The 27990-nt window shown below is 38.5% G+C and overlaps 1 protein-coding gene across 6 annotated transcripts in view; it reads left to right on the top strand.

The window, feature by feature from the left end:
• Positions 1 to 2107: 2107 nt before the first annotated feature.
• TNRC6A (trinucleotide repeat containing adaptor 6A) overlaps positions 2108 to 27990 on the top strand; it is a 93371-nt gene continuing 67488 nt past the window's right edge. For 4 of the 6 annotated variants that reach the window (XM_063098663.1, XM_063098660.1, XM_063098661.1 and 1 more), the window contains exons 1-3: positions 2108 to 2282; positions 2612 to 2659; positions 22415 to 22502. In XM_063098663.1, coding sequence (XP_062954733.1) covers positions 2278 to 2282; positions 2612 to 2659; positions 22415 to 22502 — 141 coding nt within the window. In that variant the 5' untranslated portion in view covers positions 2108 to 2277. Of the gene's footprint in view, positions 2283 to 2611; positions 2660 to 22414; positions 22503 to 27990 lie in introns of those variants that run through there. The other 2 variants (XM_063098662.1, XM_063098666.1) reach the window with 2 other exon arrangements.

The raw sequence follows: 27990 nt of genomic DNA, 5'->3' as shown, positions 1-27990 counted from the left end.
GTTTCATATTATCACTCGTCTTTATCCCACCTCTATGTAACAAGTTTAAGCAAGCGGTAATTAAAAAGTGACTAACTAGCATGACCTCACATAGTACACTCTATATTGCAGCCCAGGAGGCGTCATATGGGACATGTCAAACCACTCTGCATAGACCTTTAAGAAATCACGTCTTCTTAGCTTCTCTGGGGCTGGGAAATAGTTCCAGGGTTTCTCATCCTTGGTACTGTTGGTATTTTGGTTCAGATACCCTTGTGTTGTAGGGGACTGTCCTGTACATTGTATGATGCTTAGCAGAATCCCTGGTCTCTACCCACTAGATAACAGAAGCACCCATTGTGACAACCAAAATCCAAATATTGCTAAATGTCCCTGGGGTTGGGGTGAGGGGCACCAATTGGGAAATACTGAGTTATTCAAACCTAAGGAAGTCTAATAAAAAATATCAGCTAATGTTAACAGCTGTGCAAATGTTGATAAATATTACTGTTTTCATTGCCTTATGCTGTTGTGGAAAAATTATTTATAAACCTGGTATGGAAACATATCGTGCTGTACATATATGTTTATAATTTTTAACTCCTAAAGAAATACTGTAATATAATTTTTAACATTTTAAGCAGAAAGGATCATGAAAGAAAAACAAATATGTGTATGGGTGAATCAGCCTTAGGGATGATAGCAGGAAAAAAAAAGTCACTAGCATTTAGTCAGTGCCCCCTACATTTTACAGTATGTAAACCTGATCTTTGTCTTCAAAAAAGTGATGTTTTATATGCTTTTTTATATGCTTATTGTATAAAAACAAAACAGATATTCTAAAAGAAGAAAATACAAACTTTTATCAGTTAACATTTTGGTGCATATACCTTATGATTTTCTGTACATCTGCTCATTTGCTTATTTACTATACATCTCTCTCAGAGAGGATAGGAACTCGACAGTCTAGAGAGATTTTGCTTTTAACAGGAGAGATTCGAGCACGTTTTAAAGCCAGTTGAAGGACTTAGGTTAGGGGGGAAAATGGCATGATCCATAGAATGAGGTTTCTGATAAGGTAAGAGGGAATGAATTTTAAGCACAGAGGATAAAGCGTTGTGAGGATGGAAAGAACACACGGATATATGTACCTTATATGTATCTATATTGTTGTATCTACCTGTAGGTATGTGTGTGTATTATTGTATCTGCATGTATGTATCTCATTGTATCTACATATATGTATGTATCTTAGTGTATCTATATGTATATACTTTAGTGTGTCTACATGTTTCCTACTGTGTAGCTACTCTGGAACACACTTTTTCACTTATTCTATTGTAACCATTTCCCCCATGCCGGTGTACTTCCTCCACATCATTTTCACAGTATCCTAATACATGCCAGTAGCTCACTTTTTAAGGCCATCTCGTAATGTTGGACATTTTGGTCATTGGCAATTTTTCACCGTCATCAATGGCACGACTTAATATCTTGATGGTGAAATATGTGTAGATCCCCAGGATTATTTCCTGAGCAGAAGTTCGTGCAAGTGTGATTACTGAGTCAAAGGGTCTGTAAGATTCGGTGGATAAAAATCTCATCTGCACCTCACCATCCGCCTCAGGTCTGCATCTTTTACCTGAAGAGGAAACAGAGAACCGAGAGGGTAAATGCCTGGCCCAAGGTCAAAAATAATAAGAAGTGGCCGAATTCAAAAGCTGCGCGGGCTCGTCAAGCTTTGGCAGGGATAGAATTTGAGATTTCGGCGATTTTTTTCTTTTTCTTTTTGGCTTGTCTCGGTGGGGGAGGGGCAGAGCGGCGGCGAAGGAAACTTGTGTCGCAGCAAAGGAGGAGGAGGGGAGGCGCCCATGTCAGCCCACAGCCGGCGGCGGCGAGTAAGGCTGGGCTCAGGGTTCGGCGGGGCCCCCAGCTGCTTTGCGGGGCGCCTCGGGAGCTGTGACCTCTAGGGCGATCCTACCGGGTGGCCGCGCGCCCCGCTGGGGCGGTTGCCAAGGGCCTACACCTGAGGCTGATCGAGTTGCTAGGGCCTACATCTTGGGGCCGCTGGCCGCGGCGCCCCCGGAAGGGGTTGCCGACGCGGGGCATTCACTTCCGGTCTGGAGCCTGCGGCGGCGGCGGCGGCGGCGGCGGCGGCGGCGGTAGTGGCGGCGGCGGCGGGTCGGTGTAGAAAATGGCGCTGGTGCAGCGGATCGAGCCTCTTCCCGCGGCGCTGCGGAGTGCTTGAGGCTAGTGAGCCTCACTCACCGCGCCCCACTTGTCGTGCACTTTACACACATGAGGTGAGCCGAGCGGGGCCTCCCTTCGGGCGGGAGGAGCCTCGGGCGCTGCCGCAGGGCCCGCGCTTGCGGGCGGCGGCGCCGGGCGTCCCCGAGACCTCGGGCCTCGGCGAGAGGGCGCCGGCTGCGCCGCCGGGGCTGGGCCGGGGGCTGCGCCTCGGCCGCGCCGCCGGACCGCAGTCCGGGCTGCAGCCCCGCGGCTCGGGGCGCCCCCTCCCCCGACCCCTTCCCTCCCCCGCCGCCCGGCGCGAGCCTCTGCCGCAGCAGCCCGGTGTTCACACGCATCTCGGTTTTTTTTTTTGTTTGTTTTTTGTTTTTGTTTTCTGTTTCAGAGAATTGGAAGCTAAAGCTACCAAAGACGTAGAAAGAAATCTTAGCAGGTAAGACGGGGAGCTTTCCGTCTCCCGCCCCTTTATAATCGTGTAATTCCACTCTGGCTCGCCCTTTCTGGGTGTAGAAGTTCCCCCGTGTCATTTTCTTTCGCACGCAGGGGACCGAGCTTCGGGAGCAGTGGCCCGAGGGAATCCTGGATGCAGGGATTGCGGGGAGATGCGTAATGACGCGTGTGTGTGTTTCTTTAAAAAAAATCGAAAGGCAATTCTTGTAAACTTAGTTAAAGCATTCTCACCCTTTTAGAATTTAATTAGGGGACTTGTGCATTAATTACTATTGTAAATGGTTGCAGGCATTGTGTGAGTCATGATTGAGGCGGCCCTTATGGCGGGCTGTCAAACTGTTTTGGCTTCCCCGTTATTACTTTGTAGTTCAAATTGTTGCCTTTATAAAAAGATACTATGTGTTCGCATTTTTTGTTTTTTTTTCCTCCAACACATTGTAGTCGGGCGGATTCTGTTGCACTGGAAACAGGTTTGCCCTTGAACTTAAGCTTAAACTGCGTTTTGTTTTTCTTTGAAACTGCGTTTGTGTCTATGTTTAGTGTGTGCTCTTTTTATCAGCTGGTAAAATAATTAAAAATATGTCCCCAATATCTGGTTATCATTCCTTTTGGGCCTGAGTGCTTTTGCACCGTTAACTTAAAGCATCACGGCAAAGGGAGGGTTTTTTGGTCTTTTTTTTTTTTTTTTTTAAAGATCACCAGTAAGGGGATCTTAACCCTTGACTTGGTGTTGTCAGCACCACGCTCACCCAGTGAGCTAACCGGCCATCCCTATATGGGATCTGAACCCATGGCCTTGGAGTGTTATCAGCACCACACTCTCCCGAGTGAGCCACGGGCCTGTCCCCCGACCCCCCGCCTTTTTTTAAAAAAATGGCTCCTTTATGGAAATGTTTAGCTTTATTGAGTTGTAATTGCTTAAGCTTCAGGGAGTTGCAGTGTATTTGACTCCTTTTCATATTCATTTTCTGCCTTACAGTCTTTTCCTTTCTTATTCACCTTTTACTTTTGCATCATATTGGGACAGTCAGAGAAAGTTCCAGATTAATCAAATCAGTGAACAGCTTTTTTTTTAACTTGGACAGAATAAAATGAAATTTCTCCTATCTCGGGTCTTAACATACAATCTCTTGATGATTGTAAGTTTTAGGTTTATGTTGGGGTTATTAACAGTTCACAATCTGAATATTTTTCACCATATAGAATTGTTCCAAATTTCTGGCTTTTTGAGTTTATAGATATTAATCTGTTCAGGTGATGGTTGACAAAGGATGGTCATCATTGTTTATCCAATAAGATTTTCTGTTCTGTTACTCAAAATAATTATGGGATCATTTAAAGGAAAATAAGCCTGACATCCTTGACCAAATAACTGTTTGTTGAACATTTAAATAAGTTTTGTTGTCAGAAGCTGTTGAAGCTATGTTGAGATATGGAACCGTTTAAGGAAACAGGCTTAGATACTAAAGTGTAATACCTGCCCCAGAAAAGAGCTTAGGGCTTGGGTCTATTTCTCTTCGCAGTTTTGTTCTGTCAGGTAATAACTATATCAGCATAATTCCTATGAAGGTGTTCTAGGATTTAATTAAAAATTGTCTGTACCATGGGTGCAATTTTCATATGGTATTATGTTTGGGTAGATCTTGGAGTTTCTTTATTGGCTGTGTATCACAGTTTGAATTCCAGCTCTGCCACTTACGATGACCTTGACTCTTGGCAAGTCACTTAGCTTCTCTGTCTAATCTATAAAATGAGAGGGTTGGGCCAGCCAGTTGCTAAAGTTGTTTAGTTTCCTTGAGTATAAAAAGGAGTCCAGTGCTGTTCCATGCCTACACAGGGCGTGCACAATCTAGTAGGAAGACTGTAACAAGTATGTACATTAATAGAAGGCAGATGATGTAGGGGTCAAAAGAAGATACCGTCCCATTCATGTGCTTGAGGATCTGCAGTTGGTCAGAAGGCGTGGAAAGGAAAAACATGTCAAGGAGATTATAAAGCAGTGTGTACGGAGGATCCATTGAGAGGGGAACATTTCTAACAGAATAAGAGTGTTCTGAGTAGAGAGAGATGTATGACTAGGTGGGGAAATGCTTCTTTTCAGCTCATCTCTAGCTCTATGCTTTCTTTTTCCAAAACAAGAATATACCTGTCTGTACCCATTTGTGCTCTCCCCAGGAAGTCAAGCCATGTATTCATGTAGTAAACATTTATTGAGCATTTCTGTATTTCAAATGTGGGACTAGGTTCTAGGGAGGAGAAGAATGTAAGTAGCTAAATGTATTGAACGCTTACTATCTGTCTGGCCCACTTTTACAAAGACTGTGCAGAACTCATTTGATCCTTGAAAAATCCTTTGAGGGTAGGTACTGTTATTATCTCTCTTTTACAGATGAATTTGAGGCACAAAGAGGTTAAATAACTCACAGGAGGCCATACCACTGGTAATTGGAGGAGTGGTCAGGCTTCACACTATATTATATTGTCTCTTATTAAGAGGTATGGTTGGTTCTTTGCCTTGAAAAATTTGAAAATTTCTTTTGGGAGGTAGAACCCACAGATGCCTGCAATACCTGCAGATCAGAGTTTCTCATCCTGGGCACTGTTAAACATTTTGGACCAGATAATTCATCATTGTAAGGGCTGTCCTGTGCATTGTAGGTTGTTCAGCATCTGCCAGTAGTGCTCCGTACCCAGTTGTGATGACCAAAGTGCTTCCAGATATTGCCAGATGTCCCTGGGGATGGGGGTGGGGCAAAATCAACCCTGGTTGAGAACCACTGTTCTAGATCTTCATTTGGAATTTTAATGTGAAAGCCCCAAACCTTTAAACATTGGATTAATTTTTTTTTTTTCTTTTTAAAAAGATGACCAGTAAGGGGATCTTAACCCTTGGCTTGGTGTTGTCAGCACCAAGCTCAACCATTGAGCTAACCGGCCGTCCCTATGTAGGATCCGAACCTGTGACCTTGGTGTTATCAGCACTGCGCTCTCCCAAGTGAGCCATGGGCCGGCCCAAAGCATTGGATTAATTTAAACGTCTAAGCCCCCCATTATGTGGACCCCCAGTTTGGAAGCTCTGGTCTTTGAATGTCAAAGGTGTGTTGCCATCCATCCTTTCCTCTGCTAAGCTGTAAATCCTCAAGACAGTGTGCAAGGTAGTCAGTGCCAGTTAAACAAAATTGGCACAGGGGATAAATTTAGTTTACTATTCTAGATAAAATGTCTTATAAAATTCACAGTTGGCCATTAAAATTGTCACCTTATGTCAATATTGTGGGCGTTCAAAAGAGGGATCTATAATGTCTAGAGATGATGATCACCACTGGAATTGAGCTTTAAAGAATGGAATCAATTTCGAAAGGCAGAGAAAAGGGCATTGTAAGAACAACAGCAGAAGTAAAGCCTCGAAATCCAGAAAGTACAGTGGATTTCGACATAGCAATGGGTGGTTTAGTTCGGTTGTCATAAAAGGCATTTGTAGTAAATGGGTTGGGGCCAGGTGTGGATGTTCTTGAATGTCAGGCTCAGGAGTTTGTGCATAAATCTTTAGGTATGGGGAGCTATTCCATGCTTTCAGGTAGAGTACTGCTGTGCTAGAATAATCTTCTAGGCTGGGGTTAGTGATCAGGTGTATTGATGGGAAGTAACTAGTGATCTAGGCAAGAGGTGATGAAGACTCGAATTAAAGTGGAGGTAGAAAAGACATGAGAGTCTCAGATAAAGAGGAAGTGGAATTTGGGATTTGACAGCTGATTAGCTGTGAGAAGAGTCAAAATTCATAGGTCTTCATCTTGGGCGAATGGGAGATTGACCCAGCCTATGAACAGAATAGAGGTCAGAGCAGAAATAGGAGTTTGGGAAGAGATGGTAAGTTATGTTTTCCAGTTGTAAAAAATATCTCCTTTAATACAACACAACTGTTCTAATTTTTAAAAATATTTTGGAGGCCACAGTCATAGAATCATTGAATATTTAGAGCTGGACCTTAAATAGAGATCAGCCAGTATTGAGTCCTTCATTTTTCAAATGAGAAAGCTGTGGTTGAGACAGATCCAGAAACTTAACGGAAGGTTATATTCTCTCACAAGTGACAGAGCTGTGGTTCAGATAGGCCTTTTGACTCCAACTCTAGCGTTCTTCCCACTGGGGGAATATTTTGTATTGCACAAGAGATGAAATGTAATTTTGGTTTTTCTTTTTTTTCTTGAAAAAGTAACAACCATTATCTCAATGTGTTTTATGCTAATTATGATGATGAGTTTACTATAATGTAGGGTATGTTGTCTAAAGTTGAAGTTAACGTGCTTCATGTTATACTGATTTCCACCCCCAAACCAACTGTTAAATGCCATCGAACAGCAAAAGTTGTTAAAGGTGCTATATACCGTATAATGTAGCATCTAAACTAGGACACTTTCGTCTGAGACACTTTTGCCTGGGACAAATGCCACATCAGAAGACTAGGACAGTAGGAGAAAAACCAGGGCATTAAGTCTCCCTAGCTAAGGTGAATCCTATGCCAGAAATTCATCAACTTTTATGTGGGGGGACAAAAAATTACCTTCTGATTTTGTTAAGCTTTGCTGTGATAGGGTTTGGAGGCCAGCAAATTCATATTGGTAGGTTTCTTTCTAGATTAATTTGGTAATTATGTGGCATATCAATTGATAGAATAAATGAATCACAAACTGTAAGCTTAATTTAACAACCCTCTGAGGAAAATTTGAATATAAACATCATAAAAAGAATGCTATTCTGTAGCCTTTTTTTTTTTTCTTTTCTGAAAGATGACTGGTAAGGTGATCTTAACCCTTGACTTGGTGTTGTCAGCACCACACTCTCCCTAGTGAGCTAACCGGCCATCCCTATATAGGGATCCAAACCTGTGGCCTTGGTGTTATCAGCACCACACTCTCCCAAGTGAGCCACGGGCCGGCCCTCTGTAGCTTCTTTTGAATTTTGGCATCTGAAATATGTCTGAAAGTATAAATTGGAAAGACGTAACAGTCTTTTACAATTCTGTTTTATGAAAACCTCAATGAGCCCATGATTGGAAAGACTCAAGTGGTATACGTAATATGTGTTCTGTTCAGACTGACTGATAAGTCTCACTCAAAATCAAGAGAAAGTTTCCCTCCCATTTTACATTTTTTAAAAAAATAAATCTAACCTTAAGCAAAGAAGCAAAAATAATGCAATGAACAACTGTATCTCTTTACTTATGTTTACCGATTGTTATTTTGCCACATTTGTTTGGTCATGACATTTCACTCCAAAATATGGCAATATGTGTCTCACAAGAATAAGGGCATTCTACATAACAATAGTCAAATGATTGAACATGGGAAATTTAACTTTATAATACTATTCCATCCGTAGTCAGATTTTCCTAATTGTCGTAATAATGTTCAAGATAAGTTTGTTCTAGTTGTCTTGCCTTTGAAGTTTCCTTGCATAAGGAGTTCTTTATCCTTTTTTGTCCCCTTCATGACAATGACATTTTGGAATAGTCCAGGCTAGTTGTTGCAGACTTCAGTTTGAATTGGATCATTTCTGTATGATTGGGTTCATGTTAGACCTTTTTGTCAGGAATACTCTGTAGGTGGTGATGTGTGTGTTCTCAGTGTATCACATTAGGCTCCTCACTCAGTATTTTTACGTAAATTAACTGAAAGGTAATCCAATAATTTTATCTTTACACTCAGTGTTTCCTTCTTTTTAAGAAATGCCAAAAAATTAGTTTAAAGTGAGATCTAGTTTTAAATGCTTGAGGTTACAATAATTACAGGTCTTCATGATTAAATAGACTGCTTTTATGAAAGGTTATTCTAAAGGTAGCTCCTTTATTGTTGGACATAAAAGTTGCTTATTTTCAGCTTTGACTAGTGATAAAATGATAACCCTGGTAAAATAATGAAACACTGGGGCTTATAATATGCATTCTTAAAAGAATGCTTCATTGAAGTTAGGGTGGCATCATGCCACCAATACAAGGGTTCTCATCCTGGATTTCACAGAGCGACGGACCGCCGATGGTGTGAAGTAGTTTTGAAAAATTGAATGTATGCTTTAAGAAAAAACAGATATCGTCTTTAGCATTTATCAGATTGCAAAGATTCATTACTCCTCAAAGAGACATTGCATTATAGGGAGGTTGTTAGAGGAGCTGAATATAGTATCAGTAAAAGGGAGATTTTTGAGATTCAAAAGAAAGAAAGTAATATTTGACTAAGACATAGTTTCAATCTTAAAAGAAACCATGAAAATAAATATAGTTTAAATTTCTTATTTAAGATGTCTTATTTTAAAAATGATTTGCATACTCTGTATGTTTGAGTTGGCTATGAAGCAGAAATCCTAGCATTTACACTGTTACAACTAGGGAAAAGCATTCTGAATTTTCAGCAGTAGTATATTATGGGATGATGACTCAGCTGACTTCTGTCTCAAATGGAATGTTCAAAACCGATTGAAACCTGGCTGAAGAATTTTATACTTTGAACCTTACAAGATATATTCTGCAAACAGTGATTGATTGGATTTTATGTAACAACAAATAATAACCAACTCTCTTGTTCTTTCTAGTGGTTTTCGTCAGCAAGTGTTTATTGAACAGTTTGCTACAGTCGTATTGAATATTTTTATAGTTATGACATCAGTGTTTTGTTGATCTTGGTCCCTTCTTTCTCCTAGTCTTTCAAAGTATCCCTCTAAAATGCGTGTATGCACAAACGGGAGGAAATGGTGCTGTATGGTGCTTCAATATGCACTGATTTTAAATGTGTTTTTAAGTATTCCTTTACTCTTGTTAATTGGCTATACAAAGGATGTCAGAGAAATGTTTTATATATTATTCTACTTGTGAATCACTAGGCAAGGTGAGGCATATAAGCTCAAATCTTACCTTGTAAAGATAGAAGGTATATAGTGTTGCATTCCCTACACTGCAGGTTAATCATCCTCACCCCTGTCAATCACTGTTTCTTAGAAACCTTTTTTGGGTCCTCGGTGGCTCTGGAATTAAAACCCAAACTCTTGCTCTGTGCTCAGCTCATCTGTTTAGCACTAACTCTTCCACCTCTTGTCCTATCCTCAAATTCCTCCTTCTCCAAATGTACCCTTCAATTTCTCTCTCAATTTTTTTATAACAGCTTTATTGAGACAAATTCACATACCATAAAATTCACTCTTTTAAAGTATGCAAAGTATGATTCAGTGGTTTTTAGTGAATACAGAGTTGTAATAATCACCAGTGTCTAATTTCAGAATATTTTCACTCCCCCACACCTAATTGCGGTCATTCCCCTTTTGGTTGTCTCTCCTTTCAGCCCCTGGCAACCACTAATCTACTTTCTAACTATGGATTTGCCTATTCTGGACATTTCACATAAATGGGATCATAAAATATGATTCTCTTGTGTCTGGCTTGTTTCATTTAGCATAATATTTTCAGGGTTCATCCATGTTATAGCATATATCAGTACTTTACTCCTTTTTATTTTTTATTTTTTTAAAAGATGTCTGGTAAGGGGATCTTAACCCTTGACTTGGTGTTGTCAGCACCACACTCTCCCAAGTGAGCAAACCGGCCATCCCTATATAGTGATCCAAACCCATGGCCTTGGTGTTATCAGCACCACACTCTCCCAAGTGAGCCACGGGCCGGCCCTTGTTCCTTTTTGTGGGTGAAAAATATTGCATTATATGGCATATCACATTTTGTGTGTCCATTTTGTTGATGGGTATCTGGGTTGTTTTCACTTTGGGGCTGTTATGTGTAGTGATGCAGTGAACATTCACATACAAGTGTTTGTGTGGACATGTTTTCAGTTCTACTGGGTATAAAACTAGGAGTGGAATTGCTGGGTCATATGGTAACTCTTTTTAACTTTTTGAGGAACTGCGGGACTGTTTCTACAGTAGCTGCCCCATTTTGCACTCTCACCAGCAATGTGTGAGGGTTCCAGATTCTCCACTTCCTTGTCAACACTTGTTATTGTCCTTTTTGATTATAGTGGATGTAAAGTGGTATCTCATTGTGGTTTTGATTTGCATTTCCCTAATGACTAATGAGCATCTTTTCATGCCCTTATTGGCCATTTGTGTGTCTGATTTGGAGAAATGTCCATTCAAATTCTTTGTCCACTTTTAAATTAGGTCATACTTTTTGTTGTTGAGTTGTAAGAGTTCTTTATGTAGTTTAGATACCAGTCCCATATTAGATATATGATTTACAAATTTTTTTCTTATTCAGTGGCTTCTCCTTTCACTTTCTTTGTGGTGTCCCTTGAAGCACAATAGTTTACAATTTTGTATGTTGAATTTATCTGTTTTTCTTCTGTCCCTCGTGCTGTTGGTACCCGATCCAAGGCCACAAAGATTCACTCCTGTTTTCTTCTAACAGTTTTATAGTTTTAGCTCTTACATTTAGGTCCACTTGGAATTAATTTTTGTATATGGCATGAGGGCTCCAATTTCATTCTTTTCATGTGACTCTCCAGTTGTTCCAGCACCATTTGTTGAGAAGACTGTTCATCCTGGCACCCTTGTTGAAGATCAGTTCATCATAATGTAAGAAATGATCTTTGGACTCTCAGTTCTATTTCATTGATACTGTTTGCCCATCATTGTGCCAGTTCCACACTGTCTGGATTACTGTAGCTGTGTAGTATGTTTGAAATCAGGAAGTGTGAGTCCTCCAATTTTTTTCTTTTTCAGGATTGCATTGGCTATTATGCTTGTATTCCTGTATGAATTTTAGGGTCAGCTTGTCAATTTCAGCAAAAAAGGCACCTGGGACTTTGGTAGGAACTGTGTTGAATCTGTGGACCAATTTGGACAGTCTTGCCATTTTAACAATATTAAGTATTCCAGTTCATGAACATGGAATCTTTTTCCATTTATTTAGATCTTTAATTTTTTTTCAAAGAAGTCATGCAGTAGTGTACAATTGTGCTTCTTTTGTGGAATTTATTCCTAAGTATTATATTATTTTTGATAGTATCATAAATGGTATTGTTTTCTTGATTTAATTCTTGGATTATTTATTGCTATAGAAATCCAATAGATTTTTTTAAAGCTTTTTTTAAGTTGTGGTGAAATACACATAAAATTTACCATCTTAGTCATTTTGAAGTGTGTAATTCAGTGGCATTAAGTACATTCACATTGTTGTGCAACTATCACCACCATCTATTTCTGAAACTCATCTTGCAAAACTCAAAGTCTGTACCCATTAAACAATAACTGTTCATTCTCCCCTCATCCCCTGGCAACCACCATTCTGCTCTCTCTCTATGAATTTATTTACTGTAGATAACTCATCAGTGGAATCATACAGTATTTGTCCTTTTGGACAAATTTGAAATAACTGGCTTATTTCACTTACAATACTGTCCTCAAGGTTCATCCCTATTGTAGCATGTGTTAGCTACAAAAAAATTGATTTTTGTATTTTGATCCTGTATCCTTCAGCTGTGCTGAACTCATTTGTTAGTTCTAGTAATGTTCACGTGTGTGGCTTTATTAGGACTTTCTGTGTAAAGATCATGTCATACGTGAATAAAGATAGTTTTACATCTTCCTTCCCAGTCTTGGTGCCTTCCCTCTCTTTTTTTGCCTGATTTTTCTGACTAGAACCTCCAGTACAATGTTGAATAGGAGGTGGCAAGATTGGATATCCTTGTCTTTTTCCTGTCTTGGAAGAAAAGCATTTAATCTTTAACAATAAGTATGATATGAGGACTTTTTGTAGATGGTCTTTATCAGGTGAAAGAAGTTTTCTTCTATTCCTAGTTTGAGTGTTTTTGTCTTGTCATGAAAGGGTATCATCATGTAGTTTTTGTCTTTCATTCTGTTAACATGTTGAATTGCATTGATTGATTTTCATATGTTAAATAAACCTTGCATTCCTGGAATAAATCCTGCTTCGTATAGGCCTTTTTATATGTTGGTAGATTTGATTTGTTAGTCATTTTTTTTTTTTTTTTTTTTTTTTGCAACTGGCTGATGTGGGATCAGGGATCAGGATCGAACCCTTGACCTTGGTGTAACCAACATTGCGCTCTAAGCAAGTGAGCTAACTGGCGAGCCTGACTCGTCAGTCTTTTGTTGAGGATTTTTGTGTTTGTATTCATAAAGGTTATTGATTTATAGTTTTCTCTTCTTGTGATATCTTTGTCTGCTTTTGGTGTTTGGTACCTGATTTGGTCTGGCTTAGAATTTGGTGCCTTTAGCTGTTAGTTTTGGCATCTTTTTCCTTTCGTATTGTGCTATAATAATTGTTCTTATATCTCCAATTCCATTTTCTACTGTGTGCTTTTCCTCCTTTGGTTGCAGCCTTCTTTGTATCCTAACCTTAGTCTCGTGCAGTGTTTTGTACCTAGTCTCTTGTAACTAACAGTTAGTGTACACTTATGTGCATCTGTTAAGCACTTCATCTGCATTACCTAATTTAGTCTTCACAATGCTCCTTTGAGGGAGGTACAACTTGAGGCCTCTTGCAAATTAGGGATGGAGGCTTTAGCGAAATTAAACATGTTGCTTAGGGTTACACAAGCAGGCAATGGAACTGTGGTTTATGTCTGCTTCTCTTTGGCATTGGACCTGGAGCTCTTCATTGCGTGCTGTGTGGCCTCGGAAGTGCTTGTTTGAATGCAGCGGAGTCAAACTGGTCCTTGAAGGAGTACAATGTGGGTAAGGTAACAGTGAGAAGAGTACATTCTTGGTGGTGGTGATGGAGTTGTTGTGTTAGTAGAGGCAAGGAAACCAGAATTGTCGTCTAATTAGAGTGCCTGATGCCAGGGATTACAATGCAAGTATAAGAACTGGTTTTTGTCCCCAGACCAGGAATTAGTCCTATTTGAAAGAATGAGATTAGCATCTAAAGTAATTAGAAAATGACTGTTGTTTAATTAGAGGTTAAGGGTGAGGTTTGTATGGGTTGGAAAGAATCATGAAATAACTAGTAATTAAGTTAAGCCTCAAAAGAGGAGAAGGATTTAGGTGGGTAGATTTAACGAACTGGGTTTTGGGTCAGCCTTCCCATACAGCTGTGTACCATCTGACAAGTCATTTAGACTTTCTGATCCTAAGTTTCCTTAACTGTCAAATGGGAATAATATGAGTTCTGTGTTTCAGGATTATGTGTTCAAAATGAATATCTCAGAGCAGTTTGTAGACTGTAGAGTGCTTCTGTTGTTATGGTGGGGTTTCTATTATTTTCTCAATTCTAATCTCACTAGCTTTCCTCAACCTGTGCTTTTTATTTTGAAGTAATTTTAGATGTAGATAAATGCTGCAAAAATAGAACAAAGAATTCCCAAATATCCTTTTCCTTTATTCTTCAAATGTTAACATTTAATCACATTTGCTTTATTAGTCTCTCTCTTGTATGCATACTATTTTTACCATTTGAGAATAATTTACAGACATAATGCTCCTTTACCTGTGAACACTTAAGTATGTATTTTCTAAAATCGAAGACATTTTCTTAGTAACTATGACACCATTATCAGAATTGGGAAAGTAACATTGGTACAGTCTTAATAGCTGATCTATAGGCCTTATTCAAATTTTGCCATTGTCTCATTGATGCCCTTTAGAGAGTAATTAAAATTTTTTCTTCTGGTCAGGGATTCAATCCAAGATCACAGGTTGCATTTAGCCTTCCTGTTTGTTTAGTTGTCTGCATTCTGGAACAGTTTGTCTTTGTTCTTCAGGACCTTGATATTTTACAGGGTGCTAGACTGGCTTTGGTGATTAATTTAGGTAGGAAGGTAAAAAGGAGAAGAAAAAAAAAATGAGGAAGGAGTGGTGATCAGATAGAAGAACGTGAAACAGGAAGGCTGGGGGGAAATAGAATAAAGTGAGATCCATAAGGGAAAAAGGAGAACACAGTATTTTTTGGCAGAAGATGTGAAATGTATTTTTATACCTACCTTGTAAAGTACAACTGATTTCTTTGTGAGGATGTGCTGGCTAATGGTGAGTTGCTGACTGATAGGCTAGTTGAGCCCTCTGGAAAGTTGCTTCCTGTTTTTTCTTTCCTAAAGTAAAATAGAAACATCTAACCCCGTGTCCCATTATTTTCATTTCTGACAGCAGAACCACCCTTTTAATTTTTGATTTTTAAAATCCAGGGTTGTTGTTAAATCTCTTTTGTCATTCTTATTAATATTGCCAACTATTCCGATTTGTTTTGAATATCTTGAGTTTATTCTTTGCTTTTCTTTTCCACTGTCACCGTTGTGGTTCAGGGCATTACACATTCACTTGGATTACTGCAACAGGCTCACCTTATTGCCTATTATTACCCATCACTTCTCCTACCTGTTTCTGTTGTAGTCAGTATTAGTCCTTGAAATTTTCATGCTAACAAGTCTCCATGCTTTGCTGGAGGCCAGGCTTTTCTCTGCTCCCTTGCCTGAAAAGGCTTACCTCTATTCTGTCTGTAGAAATCCTACCTCTTCTGAAAGATCCAGATCAACTTCTTACTGTTCCACGAAGCCTTTCATAGCTGCAGCTCGTATGCATGTCTTGTTTTCCTGAACTTGCTTACAACCTGTACCAAATGTTTGCTTCTTATTTTAAATGTGTTCACTTGATCCTACAAAATTGTAGTTTGCAGTCATGTTTTCTACATGGGTTCTCCCAGTGCACAGCAGACTGCTTGGCATGTAGGAATCCCTAAGCATATTCTCGTTGGCTGAGTGATTAAACATTGTATAGGTTATAATTAAATAATTTTAGATGTGGAGAGTAACTCGTTTAGATACCTTGAGCTCTGCTTCTCTGCCTCCAATACTGTACTGTGGAAAATGTATACTTTTTAAATGGGATATTCTTTTTGTTTTTCTAACAAATGATACAGTGACTGGACCTTGACTTGTTTTGACCCAACAGTGTGTCCTTGTTTTGTAAAGCCATGTTTGTTGGAGCTCCCAAGACCACCTTCAGGTTTTACAATTTACTAGGAAGACTCACAGGACTCAGCATCTAAGGAAGAAGGCATAGAGGGCAGTGTCCGGGGAAAACTAGATGCAAGCTTCCAAGAGTTCTCTCTCTGTGGAGTCACACAGGACCTACTTAATTTATCCAGCGTCAAATTGTGACAACATGTGTAAAATGTTTTCCAGAGGAGCTTATTATATAAATTCATTGCTCAATGTTTCTGTTGGGTCCTGTAGGTGGCCTCTGCCTGCATGTACCAAAATTCCATACTACCCAGAAGAAATGCTGTTGTTCAGCACAAACCATGTTATTTGTACAGTTTAGGCACGGTAAACTATTCTTACCAGTTAGGGAGTGGTGTGAACCTTCCTGAAATGCAAGTTCCCTGACACAGGCCAAGGGCCAACTAATATAGTCTCAGACCTACTGTGTTAACTTTATTAACTCTTTACCATGGAAATCTACCTCCCCCCAATCTTTTTAAAATTACTATGTAGTATCCCATGGTATGACTATATTATAGTTTGTTTAACTTTCCCCTGTCAATTGGCTTTTAGTCTATTTTGCATCATCCACCTTTGTACAATTCCTTTAATAGAGGCTGAGATAGGAATTGGTGGGTCACAAGATAGTGACATGTAAAGATTCTGTGAATAGATATGTACTTTGAAATTGCTCACCAGAGGACTTAGTGCTAGCCCATACTTCCAATAGCAGCGTACAAGAGTACCCTTTGGAAGGGATTATTTTAGTAATATTCCTGATAGAAATGCAGAAAAAACTGACCATCAAGCATCAGGAAGTACAAGAGTGGGAGGTACCTGCCAGGCATTCTAGCTCTGAGGTTTATCCTGCTGCCATTATGGGCCCTTGCCTTCAATAGTCTCTTCCTGCCTCCCAGAACTCTTGGTTCTCACCCTAGTCTACTTCAAATCCCAAATCTCCCTATTGATGGCCTCTCTTGTTGCTTTTAATCATTGGTATGGAGGCTTGTGGTTTTTCAGGTCTTTTATTATGGAACATTTCAGACATACACAAAGATAGAACATAATAAGGAGCTTGCATGTACCCATTACTCAGTTTCAGCAGTTGCCAACATTTTGTCAATCTCATGTGGTTTTTTTCTTTTCTTTTTCTGGGGGGGGTGCAGTGAGGCCTGGAGTAATGAAAATAAATTCTAGATAATACAGTGTTTTAAAAAACAGGTTTTTTAGTAAATTGCAAAAGTAATGCATGCTTACCATATCACTTCAAATCAGAAATGTACTTTTTAAAAAGAGTTTTCCTAAATACTCCAATTGTGAGGTTACTCTGATGTTTCTATTTCTGGTTCAGTAGGGTATTTCCTAGGATTTATAAAATTACACAAACATAGACACACAACTTTAAAAAACAACATGTTCACATTTCTGCAGCTAGCTTTTTTTCTTAAACAGTATGTTAGGGGCATTTTTTTAAGATCAATTAACAGATCAGCTCCTTTTCAATATGCTAGGATATGCTATGCTATGTCACAGCCATATCATTATTGATGGACATACAGTTTTTCTGCTTTTCAACCCTTGTGAACCTTGCAGTGAACTTCCATATGTTCATGGCCTCTTGTACTAGAGCCTTATTACTGTAAGATACATTCTCAAGAATGGGGTGGCTGGTAGAATATGTATACTTTTAATTGTTAAAACTATTGCCATTAAACGTTCCGAAAGGTTTTAGTAATTTTTATTCCCACCAACAATATAAAAGTTCTCTCTTAATTTTCATTCTTGCCAGCACTGGGTATTCTTACTCTTGAACATTTGTTGCCAATAAAATAAGTAAAGAATGGCATATCATTATGGTTTTAATTTGCCCTTTAATTTTCCTTTATTAGAAAACAAAATCCAGCAATTTATCAAAAACAAAAAAAATATCGAGTTGGGTTTATACTACCAAATGCAAGCTTTCTTCATCATTAGAAAATCCATTGATGCAATTCATCATTATCAATCAGCAGATCAAGACAAAAGTCATATAACCATTTTAAGAGTCTCATGCTCTACCGACTGAGCTAGCCGGGCGCTCATATAACCATTTTAATAGATACAGCAAATGCATCTAACAAAATATACTGTACACCCACGACAGAATCTCCAGCAAACGGAAATATGAGAACAGCCTTTTACTTTTTGTGTATTAAAATTGACTCATTTGATATTAATTTTTTTAATTAAAATTTTTTTGAATATTTACCATTCACATGGTTCAAAAATTAAAATGTATCAGAAGGTTTATACGGAAAGAGATTTCCTCTCTTGTCCCTGATCTGCCCAGTTCCTACCACCCCCCTGCCTTGTAGCCACTATTAGTTCCTTAGGTGTTCTTTTAGAGTCATTTTTTACATATACAGGCAGATATGAGTACATATCCTCTCTTTCACATGTTACACAAATGATAACATAGTATCATAGCTCTGTCATTCATCTTGCATTTTTCATGATGGTCTTTTTCTAAGGATAGAAAATTTTGCTCATTTCTGATAGCTTTCTAGCTACCTTCCTGTTCTTTTCTCTTTTTTTAAACTGTCGAACTCCTCAAATGTGGGACCTTACAGCTATTCGCTAGTTGTGGTCTAGTTTCTCTCTCATCACCCTCCCACAAACATTCACAGGGTAAGAAATACTGAAATTGCTCTCTTAAAGATCACCAGTGTCTGTGTTCCTCTTATTATAACCCAGGGCTGTTTTTATCTTTGTCTTTCTTGATACTTTTGCTGTTCTTGGTCCTAATTACATGCCCATGTTTCTTGGAAGTCTAACACTTTGTGTTTTCTTCAGTACATTCAGTTTAAAGGGTTCTTCCAAAAGGTGGTAGAAAATAAGAAAAGGATTGTGGAGGCATAGAGTCTGAAGGAAATATATTCTACTAATAAGATTTATCACTTAACCAATCTAAAGGAAAAGGATTTATTCTCTGTGGCTCTTGAAAAGAGAGCTAGTACTTTGGGAGGTGCTATGATGTAGGGGAAAGGAAAGACCATGAATTTGAGAACCCACATTTGAATACTGACTCCACCCTGTACTAGCTCTGTGACCTTGAACGGGTCACATAACCTTTCTGAACTTTAGTTTCTTCCTCTATAAAAGGTGATATAAAAAGGTGCTAATTAAATGAAAAAATATATATAAAGTGCGCAGTGTAGTCACTGCAACATTTTAATCACTAGAGGTTTGTTCTCATTCCTGGGCTTATAGGACCAGTGAGTGGGAGTTACAGGGAAGTAGATTTTGGCATAATGAAGGGAGAATTTCCTAAAAATTAGGGCTTACTGTTGAACAGGCTGTATCTAACACAGATAAATCTGTCATTGCTTGCTGTTGAGGAAACTCATTCCTGGACAGTGTAAGTAAATAATCTGTATTGGTTACTGGAAAATAAAGGCAAATTTGGAAGCTTAGTTTGAATAATTGTGTGAGATATACCATCCTAATCTTGATCTGTTTATTTTCTCTAAACCAAATATTGCATTTCACCTTATTCTGTGTATTAAAATCAACTTTGAGATACCATTTATATACAGTAAAATTCACACATGAGTGTATAGGTGAGTGACACCCATGTAAATACCACTCCAACCAAGTTAGAGAACATTTGATTCTTATAAGTCACCTCAAAGGCTTTATACATGAGGTACAGGGCACAAGTACGAGTAAATAAAAATATCAAATTTTGATAAAAGGAAGCCCAGTTTTTATAGAGCAACAAGATAGATTCACAGAATTTATAGATTGGAGGTATCCTGCTACTAGTCTTCATGGGATGGCTGGTTGCTGGCAGGAAAGTTATCTTTGTGGAGCACGTATCAAACATGATGGACTATTTAGGCCTATCAAATCCATCAACCTTTATTCCTTTTGATAAGTGATATAGTCAAATGATATAATGATATAATCAGATGCGGTAAAGGATACAGTCACATGACTTAAATGAATATCCACTAGCACTTAAATCCTGGAAGCCTGTGCCTGGGCATGTGTTTTTTTTCCAGGTGGCTTTTTTGAAGGAGGAGATGTGGGGAAAGCATGGCTACGAAGCTGTGACAATGGTGTTGAAGAACAGAGCTTTCCCCTGTGTTCACAGTATCCTTGAGAGGAAATGGGGTATATCTTTTAGGTGCTAAAGAAAGTATTTTTGACACTTGCTGACTTCATCAAAAAGCCTTTAAAATGAAGTTTGAGAAAGGAGAAAAAATTCCAGATGAATACTTAGGGAACATCCCACGGAGTAAAATGATAGTGACATAGGAGATGATCAGAAAAGGACATGTCTGTAACTCACAGGAGAACAGGAGGAACAGCTGCTGAAGATGCCAGATGTTTCTGAATAATAAGTACCCGTTGTATCTTGACACAAGTAGGGTAAAGATAGTCTTTTGTGTGCCACTGAGAATTGGTGAGGTAGGTTCATGACTAGGCATTTGCTTACTAGAAGCATTGTAGTAAGTAAGCACTGCTCATCTAATCCTTGTAAAAATATTATGAAGTAGACATAAGTGGTCATTTATCCCCAGTTTGAAAATGAAACTGAGGCTGAAGAAGGTCGAGTATTTGGAGTCAATAGTCAGCTTTTGCTGTTGAGTTCTACATGTCTCAAGACCAGTGACGTGACAGTGGTATAACTTAATTGCTTTTGCTTACTAATTTTGCTTACTAATTTACTCTCCCACTCTCCTATGCTGTCTTGATTCTCGACTTTCCCAGGATCGCAGTGTAAGCTTGTTCACTTTTACTACCTAGTTCCCTCACACAGAATACAAAAGAGAGTGTGAGTCATGGTTACAGTTGGCATGAATCTGTTGTGATACTCCATTAGGTACATGACAGTTCTACTTGTAAAGAAAAATGACAGTGAGGTATAGCAACAGTTATCGTACTCTTCCAACTTTTTTTTTTTTTTTTTTAAAAGATGACCGGTAAGGGGATCTTAACCCTTGACTTGGTGTTGTGAGCACCACGCTCAGCCAGTGAGCGAACCGGCCATCCGTATATGGGATCCGAACCCGAGGCCTTGGTGTTCTTAGCACCGTACTCTCCCGAGTGAGCCACGGGCCGGCCCAACTCTTCCAACTTTTAAATGATATTAGCAGCCATATACTTTACTAAATTATCATCATTTATGCATAATGTCACTCATTTTGTTTTTCACTGTCTGCTTCATTTCCTCTCAGTCTCTTTCATCAGCAAAGCCAACTTAAATTTTGCTTGATCTCGTTTCAGTGTACATATAGCACCCCTTCCAGTTTCCTATGTACTTGCTTGTCTTTTTCATTTTATCTTACACTACATCCCCACTGTCATATGCCTTCCAGCCTTGATAAATGACTTGTGATGTCCCAGATGTCTTTTTTATATCTTGGAACCTCTCCTTGTCTGCCTGATTTCGTAGTGTCACCTGTGGAAAGCTTCCTTAGGGCAAAGTATTTTCTTTTTGTGTGATGGTTTTCTTCACGTACCTGGTGATTTTTGATGAAGGTTTAGGTTCTAGACTCGGGTGATTAATGTAGGTAGCTGGAGTAAGTTTCCTCCACCTTTGCAGAGATTTCTTTACTCAGTAGACTCCTGCCTTGAATGGGAGGGCTGATGCAGAGTTCTGGGAGTGTGAAGGGTGTTGATTGGCAGGCTTCACTTTAGGGTGTGATGGAGGCAGCGGCAGTAGTCACCAATATGAGGGGTTTTGGGGGCAACCAAACTCATTGCAGGAATCTGCTAGCCTTCTGTGGAAGGTTTTGTTTCTTTAGAGGGTATTTCTTTCATTTTAGGCTAGACTAAAAGCAGCCGCTATCTGTGGCCTTGTGGCACAGGGATGGGAAGTGGGTGCGTCGGTTGCATAGCTATGCTTTTTCTGTTGCTTAGGCAGTCTTTTCCCCGCATGCCTTTTTCTGATCCTTCCTGCTCTGATCTTGAAGCCTCACCAGAAAGGACAGCACATACATCCATTTAAGACTTCTCACGTTTCCTCTTGGGTGTGGCTCTTTTTGCTCTTGTTAATTCCTCAGCTCTGAATAGAATTATTAACTTCTTTCCTGAGTTTTTGGGGGGGGGGGGGGCGGCTAGAAGGGGCAAACACATCTGCCTAGTCTGAGTCTGTCATTTTGAAATCCTGAACCAGAGGTTCTGTTGACAACTTTGAGCATTTGAAATTTTAAAAATTTAAGCAAACTTATATAAAGAGTACATTATTGATTGTTTCCCAAGAATCGATAGAACAGTTTGGAATGTTTATAGAATGTGAAAGTACTGTAATGTCGAAATACATCACCTATTTATGAATAACTTGTGTTCTACAAATATTTTTAAAGCTGTTTAGAGGGAGGAAAGCCAAAGGTACCCCTAGATACCTGGCAGGAGAGGATTGTGGGGAGGTCTCAGGCATTGCCATTGGCTACTAATTGACCACTGGAGCCAGTAGCAAGGTCATTCCAACTTACACGATGTTGTTTACATTCTAGAGTTGGAGGGAATTGCTCATTTCCCAGTGTAAAATTTGCTAATTTTAGGTTGTTTTCCTTGATATGACATTAAGATAAAACCCTATGACTACTTGTGCTTTATTTTTTTAAAAAAGTGAATTGTACTGCATAGTGGCTGTGTATTGTTAGATTTAGGTTGCGAGTTATGTTTTATTTCAGTGAATGATAAAAGAGTAATTTGCCATGTCTTCTAATAAGAGTGAAAATGAACCTGTATGCAACATTATTTCTTATTTCTTAATACCTTTTGGGAAAGTTAATTGCAACTGTGTGGTTCAGGGATTTAGTGCAAGAAGAAGAACATTTGATGGAAGAAAAGAAAAAGAAAAAAGACGACAAGAAAAAGAAGGAAGCTGCTCAAAAGAAGGTAGTATATGTATAAACTATTTATATTAAGCAGTTTAAACATAGACTGAAAAAAGTTACTCATCAGATTTTTTAAAAGCATTTGATTTGATGTTTTAACTTCAATGGAGATTAATTTAATATTTAATGTCTTTGAATATGCATATAAAGTAGTTTGCCAAGCTTGTGCAATTTAATGCATACTTATTTAATCTTGCCTATAGTTTCTTAAAGGTAAGTACATTATATAGTTCTTTATCTTTCAATTAGCCATCCCTAGGTGTTTTATAATACATCATTTTATAAGCAGGCAGAACATGGAATTTGTAGCTATGTAGAGAAGATTTGAAACGTCATTTTCCTACATAGCACATAGAATGGTGTTGCCTTAAATTTATTTAGCCTCTCTGGGCCTTAGTTTCCTTATGTTTTGCAAAATGAAAGTTGAGGTGAAATAACAGTACATATACACAATAATGCACATACTAGGGGAATGCAGTATTAAAGGAAATAGTAATGGACATAAGGAAATAACGTGTCAGTTTCATTTTCCTTTTTTATTTAGTACCTGAGCTGATTTTAAAAATTGCAGTTAATATTAAGATACTTTAAAGTAAGCCTGAGACATTCCATAAGAGGCAAAAATAGAAGACTGTGTCCATAATTATAAAGATTTTTACAAATTATTAATACTAAAGACTGATGACAGTTAACTGGGCACTCATTTCCTACTGTATCAACATTTTAAGGACCTTAAAATGTGCTAAAAGACCCACTGAAATTACTGTTTAATTTCTCTACTGTAATGAAAAATTATTACCTTAATTTTAAATACTCGTTTGTACCTCTTTTGTGCCGGGCACTGTGCTAGGAACTGGATATAGACTATAGCAGCATTCTTATCTCCACATTATTTAATAGGGAAAAACTACTTAATAGTTTTTAGTTAATGTAAATATTTAATAGGATACAAAACTATGGTAGATGAGGCATTTATTTATGGGGAGCTGTTGAAGCACAGAGAGAGGTGCATAACTAAGCCTAAGATGGGATGGAGGGACAGGGAAATTCTCATAAGATAGAAATTAGGTGAATAAGGAGCAGAATAGAAAATCATTCCAAGTAGAGTAAACTTAGAAGCAAGCATCTGTATGTGTTAAAGTATGGGTTTTGATTGGGGGGTGGGGTGTGCAGAGGGAGGCAGAGGTAGAAATATCAGGATACAGGAAAAGTTGGTGATAACTGTAGGCTCTTCTTGAGGCTTTGACCATTGGGGCAGATGCTGAAGATGTTTTGGTAGCATGACATAGAAGTTTGTGTTTTAGAATGTTTACCTTGGAAGCTGTGGAACTGGGCTGGAAGGGGTAGATACTGAGATTGGAATACTGTGAAGGAACTGTTAAAATAATCCACAGAATTTGTTTCAAGGATATGAAGGGACAATGACTTAAGTTGACTCTTAGGATCCAGTTTGAGTGACTAAGTACATTTTGGGAGCAGTTAATCAGGTTAGGGAATATAAAGAAAGGAAAAATGATGAATTCATTTTTGGAGGTGCAGAGCTTAGGATCTTGTCAGCAGGTCTTACGGGAAGAGTTAAGTATGAGATCAGAGGAGGTGATAGGACACCCTGGTTGTCTGCCTTTTGGCTGTTCTTAGGGTCACTGGGAAGGGATGTGTAGGTATGGGTTGTAGTTAGGGTTTGGGTAAGTTTTTTAATGTGGGGTTTTGGCATTGACTGATGCTGTGGGCCTCTTGTCAGAGGTCTGTTTACGTAGGACAGTCTTTGCAGTCTGGTGAGTCTTTGGTCAGGATTTGTTATGAAAAACTTGTGTCCTGTAAGTCTAAGGTTGGAGGAAAGGTTATCAGACTTTTGTTCCATGGTGTCAAGGCCATTTGCCCAATGGCTTCTAAGAAACATAAGAGGTTTATTGAGGAGGATGCTTGTGTATTCTGTACTTAGAATCAGTAGTTTGGCAAGCATCCAAGTGTTGGATTAGGTGGGCCCTGTGTCTAAGGAGTTCAAGATTGAGCTGCTAAGTCAGAATGTATGTGAAATGGCTAGAAAAGAGGCCTAAGTCAATATAAGTGTATTTCTCTGGAATTTACTCTATATACTGAGGAAATTCTCAGAAAGGGAGGGGTGACTTAGAATGATTTCTTTAAATATTGTATTTTTCTTAGTATACTTTTTAACATATACAAATAATGGCTCTAATTGTTAAAGTTCATCTTTACATTCTTTCATGATTAAATCTTTAAGTCACCAAGTCAGTATAGGAGGTCCCATATGTGTATCCAGCATACATTTGCCTCTAACACATGAAGGTGTTTATCGTGCCATTTGGCTTCTCACTAAATCTGAAGTGACATCTTTTCATACTCTTTCTCTCTTCATCCCTGCCTCACCCCATAGTTCCAGTCTCTCACCCCAATCATATCCTACTAGAATCATCATCAGAGGCTTATAGATATAAGGAGTTCTTTTTTTCTTTTGCCAAGTCTTTAGTACTGATAGGGTATTCTTGTGTATCCCATAGACACATAGTAATATCTACACTATGAATGCAATGTAAAGGAAAGTTTAATACCTCTAATGTTAAGTTTAATAGGCTAGGCTGCTGCTGTAAATAAGACTGTTGTCCAGATTTCAAATAACAAACTCATAGCTGAATTTGAATACAACCTGTTGGTGAAGTGAGGACAGCTGGTATTTCCATAGACTGTTACCAAATAGCTCTTAAAAAAAAGAAGAGGAACTCCCAAATTGGCACACTTATAACCCATATGAAAGATTGTGAGTCACAGGAGTTTAAAGACAAGTTTCCTGGAGCTTATCTTTTGTCTGTAGTAGAAGCCAGCAGGTATATTCAGGCAGGTGACAGACATCTACATGAGCCAGATGGGCAGGCCCATTTATATAAATGTTGGAACGTAAACTTACTATGGTAAAAAGTCGGCTTGCTTTATGTAATCGATATACTTTCATTCCTGAGAAAGACTTCAGATATTATGTGTTCTAATCCATTCATTTTCAATGTAAGGAAGCCTACGCATCAGAATGAGTTAAGTAGCTAACCTTGGTTTCATCATGGTGACAGAGGTAGGAATAAAATTGAAATCTTCTAACTCGTCCAGCTGGTGCTTTTCCTAAACTTGTGCTGTGGCTTTATCCTTTTGATTCAGAACATTATCTTATACTTTTGCTTTATTTTACACCATCTAAAGGTGAACTTTAAAATTGGAAAATAATATATTATGCTAATTTTTATAATAGGGCATAAAATAGGTCCTTATGCCATGAATACAGAAAATATATAGATTGTATATATTGTATATCAGTCCCCACCAGCCATTGTGGTCTTTTAAAGAAATTCAGATTCAGAGATGGGTTATCTTCTATTTTAAATAAAAACCAGAAAACACAACTTCTTATGTAAACAATTAAACACCAGCAGTGCTTATCATAATATTTTTACTATGGTAGTTTTTCTTTTCCTATCATTTAAATATAAATTTAAATGTTAAGATTCTCCTTTAAAAAATTTATGTAAAAATTAGCCCCAATACATTTCAGCTGCAATTCGTTTCTAATTAATATAGAGATCAGTGACTGGGTACCTCTGATAATCTTTTTTGAAAAATCTTTTAATAAAAGGCTATGTATAACACACTTTTCCACTACACATCTGAGAATCAGGCTATTTACTTATCTTCTGATTCTCAGGCTTAGAAAATAATGTGACAGAGCATGGGAAAGTAGTTTCCATACTTTAAAAAAGGGGGCAACAATAGTGGAAATAAGTTCCCATGGATTTCTCCCCCAGGTTCTGTTTTTAGAAAAAATTTCTCAACAGTATCTTAGGGGAAATGTAATGAGGAGGAAAAAGGAGGTTAAGAAATAGGTTAATTATAGAGGGATAATTGAATATAACCTTTGCTTTTAAGCACGTAATTGTAGTTCCTAGAAAGCATATAATGGTTGAGGGCTGGGAAATAAGCAACAATACAAATTGGGATCTTTTGGTGTTGAGAGTGTTCCAGCACACGTGGGTTTTTTGTTGTTACTGTGTTAAGAGCTGAAGGGATTTTTATAGGCTCTGTTGATTTAAATGTACTAAGTTCAAGTTTAAATGAGATTTAGGTTGTAAAAAATTTCCAACTTCATTTCCCTTTTTGGGGATCATATTCAGCAGTCTAATTACTAAATTTTCTCAGTAACCTCAGTGGTGACATGACCAGGCCTGGAGCTGTGCACTCGTCTAGGGCAGTTAGCTGTTAGCTTACGGTCCTGCCCTGTATTTCACCTTCCTTGTCTCTTTTCCTCAGTTTTCAAAAGCTCATTTCATTTAGCAGACCTGGGTTCTAGACTGGGTGCTTCTTGCTAAACCATAGGAAAGCTCTGTGAACATGAATTATCTCATTTAAAATAAATGGGTTGAACTAGGTTAATTTTTTATTCCTAATGTTAAGTTATGATACCTGGCACTAAGACATTGCAGATGATTAGAAAAAGAGAAAAACAAACTTGGCAACAGGGAATAAGTGTAGAGTCAGCTTATTTCCAAATGTGAGAGAAGAGGCTGAGCCAGCACACGGGCAGATGGGGCTGATGAAGCAACAGCTAATACCTGCTGAATGCTTCCTACATGCTAAGTGCTGTCCTACGTGCTTTATGTGAGTTAAATCTCTTTAACCTCACAATTCTGAAGTGGGTATTTTTGCCCTGTTTTATAGATAAGGAAACTAAGCTGGGTAACGTTAACTAATTTGACCAAGTATAAGTGGTAGAGCCAAGATGCAAAGCCCGAGCTCTTTTTTTTTTTTTTTTAAAGATGACCGGTAAGGGGATCTTAGCCCTTGGCTTGGTGTTGTCAGCACCATGCTCAGCCAGTGAGCGAACCGTCCATCCCTATATAGGATCTGAGCCCATGGTCTTGGTGTTATCAGCACCGCACTCTCCCGAGTGAGCCATGGGCTGGCCCTAAAGCCTGAGCTCTTAACCACTGATGTGTGCTGGGGGAACTTGGAGCTGAGATGAGCAGTGCAGAGTCTGACAGAAACAGAGCACCCAGCGTGCTGTGTCTGCCACTTTCTGATGCTTCATTAATGAGTTGAGACAATTTTGATAATTACTTGTAGAATCACAGCTCATTTTTTTAAGGAAAAAAACCATGAAAAATGGAAATCATTTTGCTTCTAGTTTGCCAGAATCTTTTCGTTCTCTTGTGCAAGAGGATCTACAATGATATATAGCATTTGAATAGTGTTGTATAGTTTTTCCAGAAAAGTTCTTTCATATTTTATTTGATCCTCATAATAGCCCTGAAAGGTAAGCAGGACAATTATTTTCTCTGTTGAGGGATTAGGAAACAGACCCAGAGGGGTTAAATAACAAGGTCATTTAAAAGTGAAAATAAGTAGTTGACGTTAATGTTAATATAATTTTATGTAACCTAGTGTAGCCAAAATATTACTATTGTAACATGTAATCAGTGTAAAATATTAAT

The sequence above is a fragment of the Cynocephalus volans genome, chromosome 6 (assembly GCF_027409185.1).
Source record: "Cynocephalus volans isolate mCynVol1 chromosome 6, mCynVol1.pri, whole genome shotgun sequence".
Taxonomy (NCBI): Eukaryota; Metazoa; Chordata; class Mammalia; order Dermoptera; family Cynocephalidae; genus Cynocephalus; species Cynocephalus volans.
Note: the sequence above shows the minus strand (reverse complement) of the source record. Positions and strands in the feature narration are given on the sequence as shown.